At 36.7% G+C, this 10,033-nt stretch overlaps 1 protein-coding gene and 1 long non-coding RNA gene across 2 annotated transcripts; one reads left to right on the top strand and one right to left on the bottom strand.

Annotated features, from left to right (window-relative positions):
* Positions 1–3,058: 3,058 nt before the first annotated feature.
* LOC145823463 (uncharacterized) lies at positions 3,059–4,097 on the top strand. The gene is made up of 3 exons (XR_014365748.1): positions 3,059–3,246; positions 3,351–3,478; positions 3,564–4,097. It is a non-coding gene; the product is annotated as an uncharacterized LOC145823463 (long non-coding RNA).
* A 422-nt stretch (positions 4,098–4,519) lies between these two features.
* Positions 4,520–8,386, bottom strand: LOC145824126 (uncharacterized). Its single transcript, XM_082923719.1, has 4 exons — positions 8,330–8,386; positions 6,527–7,595; positions 5,635–6,031; positions 4,520–5,162 (listed from the first exon to the last, which is right to left on the bottom strand). Exons 1-4 carry the CDS (start codon positions 8,336–8,338, stop codon positions 4,520–4,522), a joined length of 2,118 nt encoding a protein of 705 aa, XP_082779845.1. The 5' UTR covers positions 8,339–8,386.
* Positions 8,387–10,033: the final 1,647 nt, after the last annotated feature.

Below are 10,033 nucleotides of genomic sequence, written 5' to 3'. Positions count from 1 at the left end.
GATTGGGCTGAGAGCATCCAGGCAACCTTGATGGGTTCATTGGACCAAAACTGTGGAAAACCAGGTAAATCAAATCTCATTCAACTTATTCTATGTTTAATATGAACATATACGGGCTTTGAACACTCTGATGTGAATGTTCACATTTCTCAGCTTTGGTGTGGAAGTTGACAACATTGATGAAAACATTCGCATTGTTGTTTCAGTAATGTACAAACACACATTAGTAGATGCTGGTGTAAACATTCACATTAACAGATGTGAACATTCACATCAGTTGTACCACTCACATTACCAGATGTGAATATTCACATCAGTAACATCACTCACCATTAGCAAAATGTGAGCATTCACATAGTAATAACACTGACATGAACAGATGTGAACATTCACATCAGTATCATCCCCCACCATTAGCAAATGTGAACATTCACATCAGTAATAGCACTGACACTAACAGTTGGGAACATTCAGGTCAGTAATATCACTCACATTAACAGTTGTGAACACTCACATCAGTAGTATCACTCAACATTAGGAAATGTGAACATTCACATCAGTAACATTACTCCACATTAGCAGATGTGAACATTCACATCAACGGATGTGAACATTCACATCAGTTTTAAGTGATGTAAACATTCACATTACTGGCCTAGTGGTGCACTGTGAATATTCACATTACTACACCAGTGGTGTAAACATTCACATCAATGTTAATTCATATCCACATTCAAATTACTGATATTTGTTATTTGTTTCAGTATTGGCTGTGTGAGCATACAACAATCTTACAACCCCGCAACCCCAATGCCATTCCACGATGCGTAAAATAGGACCTCACAGCCTTACATAGCACCATGAAGTCCATAACTCTGGCTAAGCTAGGTTTAAATGAGGTAGAAGTACAACCAAATATATTGTGCTTATTCACATAGTGAGACGAGGAACTATCTAACTAACATACTGTCTCGAAATGCAGGTATATGGCGGCGAGCTAATGGCATCACCAACTGAAGCGAAGATGTATCGTCATACAAAATTGAATGTGGAGCCAAAACCTGAGATTTTGTCAAGTGCAGTAGCAAAGAAAGATGAAAGCAATGAGGATCAAAGCAAAGACAGTCAACGCAGTGATGACAGGGATGCATTTTCTGTCGATGCAGTGGACCTGAATGATGTTGGACATTATATCAACCCCAGCTGTAGCACCCCCAATGCTGAGAAAGGAATCATCATAGCACAACCAACTGAGCCCGACATTGTGGAAGTACTCATGAAAGAAAACCAAAAATCTTGGGCTCTTGTACGGCAATGGGAAGCGAAATACAAACAGTTGGAAGAATCATGGGAGTTGAGGGCAAGGGTGATTGCTGCCCTTGAAGCCAAACTATTTGACCAATCGGGCTCATCCAATGTGGACATGGACATGAAGACTTGCATGGAGTGGAAAGATACAGAAATTCAGCGGCTGACAAAGTTGGTCATCAACTTGGAATGTGAAAAAACAATACTTCAAGACCTTTTTGATGATCAGTCCGTACACATCATCACTCAAGTTGAAGCACAAAAGGCTCATGACAGCCTTAACAACAATCCCACTGCAGCATTGGAACACATTATCAGCCCCCCATCAAGGGTAAAGCGCATAAAGCAAAAGGTAAGGAAAGAACACAGGTTGGACGAGTTTGAATACCCCAACCTGCCTGGTCAGAAGAAAGGGAAAGAGGGAGCCGAACAGAAATCACATGCAGTCCAAATTGCACAAGATTTAGACAAGCAACCACCAAAAAAGTAGCCAACAAAGTCCAAGAAGTTATCCTTGAACAACAAACTAAAGGTCTGGGCTAACATGAACAAACTCAACAAGCAAAAAGTCCAAAATTTACACAAGAACGGCGGTGATGAGTAAGTGATCTTACATATCCCCAACTGTTTTTTTTTCCATCATGTTCAGTTCACATACATACTTAATGAATTAGACCATTTCATAAATGTGCAATGTTGACATTAACATTTTCTGTAATCACAATGCACAGGTTGCTAGTGTGGCGAGGGGACTCAAAAACTAAACATGTGTATTTTGATGACATCATACACCTCATCAAGGAAGAATCAATAACCAACAACGTATGGCAACTGTAAATGTGTACAAAACACACACACACACACACATACACATAGAGTAAAGACACTGTAAATAATGTACTGCCACCCCTCCGGTTCTGCAGGTGATAGATGCTTATGGTGAAATTCTACTTGAACTACAAGGGCTAGTCAACCCAAGTTTGGAAGATTCATCATTCATCTTTACAAGCACATGTTTGGTAACCACTAGACTTTAATTTTGATTATGTTTCAATACATGTGGATGTTATTCTCAGCATTACATGCTTACATTGTTAATTTACATAATAGGCAGATGTGAATGTTAACAAAAACATAAAATGACCTTTGAGAAGATTCACATTGACAGATGTGAACATTCACATCATTCGCATTGAATATTATATGCTTATTATGTTGATAAACTTAAATGACACACACATGTGAACATTCACATCAGTAATATAACTCATAGTAACAGATGTGAACATTCACATCAGCAGTGTTACTCACATTAACAGATGTGAACATTCACATCAGCAGTATTTACTCACATTAACAGATGTGAACATTCACATCAGTAACATCACCCACCATTAGCAAATGGGAACATTCACATCAGTAATAGCACTGACATTAACAGATGTGAACATTCACATCAGTAGCATTACTCACACTAACAGATGTGAACATTCACATCAGTAACATCACCCACCATTAGCAAATGGGAACATTCACACCAGTAATATCACTGACATTAACAGATGTGAACATTCACATCAGTAGTTTCACTCACCATTAGGAAATGTGAACATTCACATCAGTAACATAACTCCCCATTAGCAGATGAACATTCAAATCATTAACACCAAACATCGATATAAATACTTGGTACATCATTGTATGCCCTTTGTGTGCAGAAAATCATTGAACAGTACCCCCCCCCACAAGAGGAATAAACTAATTGATGTACACATCAAGGAGTATCAAGGCCAGAGATTCTTAATCTTCCCAATACACGACAACTTTCACTGGACAATTGTTGTGTATGACGTGAAAGAGAATGTATGGTGGCATTATAACTCACTGCGCCCAAGAGAAGGCATACATGACCCACATATTGACAAAGCACAAATACTGGTAAGTGGCTGACAAAAACAATACTTGTCGTGATGTGTAGTATTTGAACTTGGACGTATGCCCTATGTTGGTTGGTGCCTAATATGAAATTTCATTGTTGGCAGAGGGACTACATCACAGCTTTGGTGCACAACATTGGACCGTCATCACCATTATGGACCAATTTATCAAGCCAAAATACTTCGAAAACAATCATATCAGTGGACATCTGTCCTCAGCAAGCATCAAATTCGTAAGCCTAAAATCGATTTCTACACATGTTCCACAACCTTTACCCACCTAAATTTCAAAATCTAACAAGAAGTTTGCATTTTCAGGGTGGATTGTGGGCCTGCAGTTTGTTACATCATGAGGGCGCATGTATATCGTGAAGACATTGTTGCCAGCCTAGATCGCTTTGAATGGTGTCAAATAAGAGACTCATTAGTACACCTTTTCCTGAACCACAGAAAGACAGTGCAATGTGAAAACCTATAGGTGGGGGGTGTCCACCTATCACTATAACCCAAATCTGTTATCCACATTTAAGACAATTTAGTTTCACTAGCTTAATTGTAAATGAAGTCTATATCACTGCTTGTACAGATACTTTTCAGTCAATATATGTATATGCATTTTCAGGCCTATTTTGCATTGGTCATGCAGATTGAGATTGTATTTTCTTTTTTTTTTTTTTGGATACACATGACATGATGTCAATGTTCACATCACAGAATGATCGTACACTTTCTTCTATTTTAAACCATACTACATGGATGTGAATATTGCTTAAAGTGTTCATGTAACACAATATGACAGGTGTGATTATGATATTTCTTAACACAAGTCAATATTCACATCTAACAATTTGATGATGTGAATATTCACATCATAACTTCTGATTATGCGAATGGCAACAATGATGTCATGAATATTCACATCTTATGAGTTGATGATGCAAATGGTTACATTGATGTAAACATTGCTGTTAACAGTAACAACAATGTGAACATTCCCACCACAGAAATGTTTGAAAGTTGAACAATGTGAACATTCACATAATGTGAATGTTAACAGCATGCATTCATCCAAAACACAACCAACATAAATGTCAGATTGGTACCTTAAAAAAGTAAAAATAAAACACAAATCAAACACTAATGCATTATTATGTTTGCCAACGCAACGTAATCTTATTGCAACCCAATGTTTCCCAACACAACACAATCTTATTTCAAAAATGAATATAAGAATCCAATGTAAAATACAATGTTGAAATGAAAAAAGGTACATCTTATATCGGCTCCATGCATGATTTTTGATTATGGCTCCCCAACTTATCACATCTCCCACACCTTATTTGCTTCAGTTTCTCACCCCTTGATGGGATCCTATTCTTCTTCGGCCTTCCGGGTGGTCTTTTCACGGTAGGCGGGTATATAGTAAAGTCCGTGGGATCAAAAGGCGGCTTCTCCACCGATGGTATAGGGAATATGGCTCCCGAATAGGCTGCACGATATGTCTCTACATGAAAGTAATGTTCTACACAATCATTGAGATTGTAGCGGCTCTTCTGAATGGCAATAAGAGCATGGTCACACGGGAATCCGTTGATTTGCCATTTGAAGCATGAACACGTACGCCTCGCAACATCAACTGTAACCGATGGTATCGAATGAACTTCAAACACATCCTCGTTGGCTTTGCTAACTTGCCAAGACTTGCTGTCATTGAACGAATCCATAAGCCTTGTTTCGAATGTCGGACAAATAATCTCATTCCATTTGTTTGCTTGGTCACGCCGTGCAGACATTTGCCGCATCAACTGAGTACGAATTTTGTCCACCATTTGAGTGATAGGAAGATTACGTGCTTCTTTAATCCAGTTATTAAATGACTCCGCCGCATTGGATGTCATCTCCCCATAACGCATGCCCCTGCACAGTATATCACAAACATTGTACAATACGGAATTTAACAGGCCTGACCATTAATGTTGACAGATGTGAACGTTCACAGTACTGCCATTAGTATACACTGATGTGAACATTCACATCAGGGTATAATAATGTGAATGTTCACATCTGCTACCAAGTTTTAATAATGTGAATGTTCACATTACATGATTATTACATTGTCAACTTAAATGATAGATAGATGTGAATGTTAACAACAACAACAACAAAATATGACACGTGTCAACATTCAAATCTGTAATACATTGCATGACTATTTGACAAATTAACAGATGTGAACATGACATCGTTCATCATTAGAAGATGTGAACATTCACATCATTTACATTGAAGATGAAACACAATTCGAAGATTGTCACCATTATAAACTGAAAATTCACATCACTACCATTCTAAACTTCAAAAATGGAACACCTTAGGAATCTATTATTACCTGAAGTATGAATTTGCCCAGTGCTCAGGTGCTAAGTCCTTGAAAAAATTATGAGCTCGTTGTTTACCCTCCTCTTTTAATTTTGCAAGCTTTTCATAGAACCCTACCACAGTTGGCTCGTAGGCACAGTCACCCAAACTCCTTACTAGGTGATCCCTGAATCCATTATCAATTCCTTTCATCCGGTCTCTTAAATTGCTCTTCAAGTGTTGTAAGCAATAACCGTGATGAGCCGATGGGAACACCTTTGGCATAGCTTCTAACAGACCAAGATTACGATCCGAAATAAAAGTAATATGGCGCTTCCCATCAACAACCTTCCCAAGTTCATGCAAGAACCACGACCAATTAGCCATGGTCTCCGAATCAACAATTGCAAATGCAACAGGAAACAGACCTACAACACAACACCAATACACAACTGTTCACAATATTCCAAAGTGAATAGAAAAATAGTATAAACGAAACAGGTCATGTGAATGTTCATATGTACATTGCCCTCTTTACTATTGCTGTTTTTGGATTTAGGTTCGTAAAAATCAACGATGTGAACATTCACATTAACGACCATTAATAATTCATTGTTGCTTGTTGAGTCACTGAAAATGTTAACATTCACAGTACTGTTCATTAATAGATCAACTAACATTAGTATACACTGATGTCAACATTCACATAAGTCTGTAATAAGTCTGATGTGAACATTCACATCAGTCTGATGTTAACATTTCTGTCATTAGCATACAAAGATGTGAACATTCACATCAGTGCATACTAATGTCACTGAAGTGAATGTTCACATTACTTATAATTTAGCAATCACTCTTTCGTCCAGACTATGCTGCTTAGAGCGAATATTGACATGAATAGACAGGTAAAAAAAACTTCTAACCATTGTTCCCGTCTTTCGCCGTTGCCGCAAGTAGCTGACCTTTGTACTTTCCTTTGAGGAATGTTCCATCCAGGAATAATAAAGGCCGACAAGCATTGAACCCAGAAATACACGCAGCGAATGACACAAAGAAGCGACAAAACTGTTGACTACTCGCATCATAGTCAATATTGACATAACTCCCCGGATTGTACCGCATCACAGCATCCGAATACCACCGCAACTGGTCAAACGATAACGAGTGATCTCCATGGATACCAGCCTTTGCTTTCTCCACACCCAACCATACGACATGGTAACTCACATCTAGCCCATAATCCCTCTTCAAAATAGTCACCACTTCACACGGCCGAGTCAACGGCTTGTCCCTCACAATTTCAGATATGGTACTCGACACCAAATCCGAACTAACTCGCGGATTCTTCGATGTTCGAACATCCGTACCACAAGTATGCACATCACTAAACCTCTTGATGTAGAAAAAATCATTTGCTCGTTGTGCTCTACAATGTATAGCCCACAAACACCCCCTCTCCTCCCGCATCGCACACACAGCAGTAACTCTTGTTGTCTCGTTCTTCACGTATGTGAACTTAAACCCACATTGGATGGCATACTTACATAAAACGTCACGAAATTCTTGTGCACCTCCAACAAACCGTTGTCCTACATGCGTAATACCATTTGCCCAAGGGGCTGACAACAACAGCTTCTCCTTATGGTGGCAAAATCTCCGTAGTGCATCAATTTCATCCTCAACCCCCACACGCAGCAATCCCAAACTACTTGACTGACCAATATCACCCTTCAACTCAACCACAACTTCTACATGTTGTACCCCCATTGATTTAGCAAGCAGTACCATGTTCTGAAATTCTTCCTCATTGTCCAAATGACACTTATTAATCCCAGGTAGTTTACAGAACAATGAAATAGAACCAGCAGACAACTCATCCCATTTCTCACACAAACACTCCACCAAACGAGAATAACACATTGCGCGGGCAACATTTATTACAGTTGTACTACAACCATATGTACACACCAATAGCATAAAGGTATCCATCTCCTGTAAAAACACAAAAACACAACAATGAACAGTAATGAAAATCGATATGAAAATTCACATTGTGCAAAAAATAGATGACTACGTGTACATTTCAACTGCTAAATCCATAATTCACAATATGAAGATGTGAACATTCACATTACTATTAACAAGATGTCAACATTAAGCAAACATCAAAGTCCAATGACAACATCAACAATCTTCACATAATACACTGATGTGAACATTCACATCAGTGTATGATGATGTAAACATTCACATCAGTGTATAATGATGTGAACATTCACATCAGTTTATGATGATGTAAACATTCACATTGATATTAACAAGATGTTAACATTAAGCAAGCATCAAAGTAAAATGAGAACATTAACAATCTTCACATAATTATTAACAATCTTCACAGAGCCTCATTAAGCAAACATCAATTTAAAATGAGAGCATCCACATTCTTCACATATTCCACATTCACAAAATGTGCAGATTGACATTGATATATATACTGATAATCAAATCATCCACACAGAGCCTCATTACGCATGCATCGAAGTCAAATGAGAACTACACAATCTTCACATAATACGAATGAACTCCCCTCCACATAACCACGTAAAATGCATATAATTGAAAAAACAGAGCATTCAATCCATATAAATCCAAAAATAGAGCATCTGATCCATTATACGAATGAAACCATAAACTGAACATGTATTCATAACCAAATTGATACTAACCTTGATCATGCAATCCTACAATCATACAGAAAGTTGAAAAAAACTGATTTGAACTAGTTATAATCCGGCAAATGTAACAACCGAACACCCTCCTCTTCGTCGTCTTCACTCGCAAACCACAGAACCAGACTCCAACAGCAAGGATGAAACCCTGGCACAACCAATCCTTGCAACAAGCATGCAAAACATAAACGTAACTCTCGGAATTGGATTGATGATGAAAAGCGGAAAATAGAAACTGCCAAACTGCATGAACGAAGAAACAGGCACCTATTACGTATTAACACTGTACATATATATATATATACAGGGGCAAAATAGTCCAAGAAATTATATTTAATTAGAAAAATGGATCTTATGGAATATCCAGAAAAGTTTATGGGACTAATTAGGTTATAATATACTTTAGTGGACCTAATGGGTTATAACAACTCTAGAATGGATTTATCAATAAAAATCTCATAAAGATATTTTAAATTTTTAATACTTCGACAAAATTATTTTCTTATATATATATTCTTGCTTTACCATTTGTTTTACATATGCTAGCAGAAATAATTAAAATTTTTGTAAAATATATGAGTAATAAATATTATGTAACCATTATTACTTCAATGAAAGAAAAATTTGATAAATATTTTGATCATTTGCCTCATCTTTTAGGTTTAGCCATAATAATTGATCTTAGGTATAAAGAAATTGGTTTACAAGAATTTTTAGAACGTATTTTCATTGATCAAACACAATTTGCCCCTATTATGCAAACATGCAACAGATTATTTGAAGAATACAGGGTAGCTGCATCTGTAAATACACATACACACACTACACTAACAGTCTCATCTCGAGACGGGAGATTAAATATTTTTTCTGCAATAAAAAGTAGAAGAATATCTCAACATGCAAGTGTAAGTAGTTTGAACTACAACGTTATTTGGAAAACCCGTCAGTGGATGATTTCGATGATTTTGAAATTTTGGAACGGTGGAAACAAAATGAAACTATATGACCTGTGGTTTCATAAATGACCCGTGATATACTAATTGTTCATATTTCTACAATTGCTGTGGAAACAGTTTTTAATGCAGGTGGACGGGCGCTGAACGATTACCGCAGTAGGCTTTCTCCCCAAATGTTTGAGGCACTGATGATATCTAGAGATCATATGCATGCGTTTACAAGAAGACAAAATTACAGTGAAAATGAGCGAATTCAAAATGATTTGGATGAGATATCCTCAAGCAACGCGACTGAAATGTCTGTCTCCTCCGATGATTGATCAAAATTTTGTTTTTTACTATTTCATTTCATTTTTTTTTTATATTAGATTATTGAGGTGGAGTATAATACAAATGATTGGTAGGCTACTAGGTGCCAACGTAGTTGGGATGTACTTGACCTATAGTGATGCAATTACTCTACCATCATCAATAATCTACACCTATTTTATTTAATAATATAAATTTTAGTAATATTTTATTTTATTTTGAAATAAAAATTATTCATTCAATAAATGTTATATAATTAATTTAATATTATAATATTGAAAGTTTCATTTTCATATATATAAAATTATTCATTTTGAAAGAAAAAAAATTACATAATGGCATACTTTTTTAGTTACAAGTTCATAATTAAAAAATATAAGTCATACATAATTAAATTTAAATGCTACCATGAAACATAACCAAACAAAACATCTCA

This window comes from Camellia sinensis, chromosome 4 (assembly GCF_055761805.1).
Source record: "Camellia sinensis isolate YWXY chromosome 4, ASM5576180v1, whole genome shotgun sequence".
NCBI classification, from domain to species: domain Eukaryota; kingdom Viridiplantae; phylum Streptophyta; class Magnoliopsida; order Ericales; family Theaceae; genus Camellia; species Camellia sinensis.
The sequence above is the reverse complement of the archived record's forward strand: the minus strand, read 5'-3'. Positions and strand labels throughout refer to the sequence as shown.

Coding starts and splice junctions, on each gene's coding strand:
- LOC145824126 (XM_082923719.1), bottom strand. Junction 6,032..6,526: donor GGCGAAAGACGGGAACAATG/GTTAGAAGTTTT, acceptor GTTGTGTTGTAG/GTCTGTTTCCTGTTGCATTT. Junction 5,163..5,634: donor TGGGCAAATTCATACTTCAG/GTAATAATAGAT, acceptor TATACTGTGCAG/GGGCATGCGTTATGGGGAGA.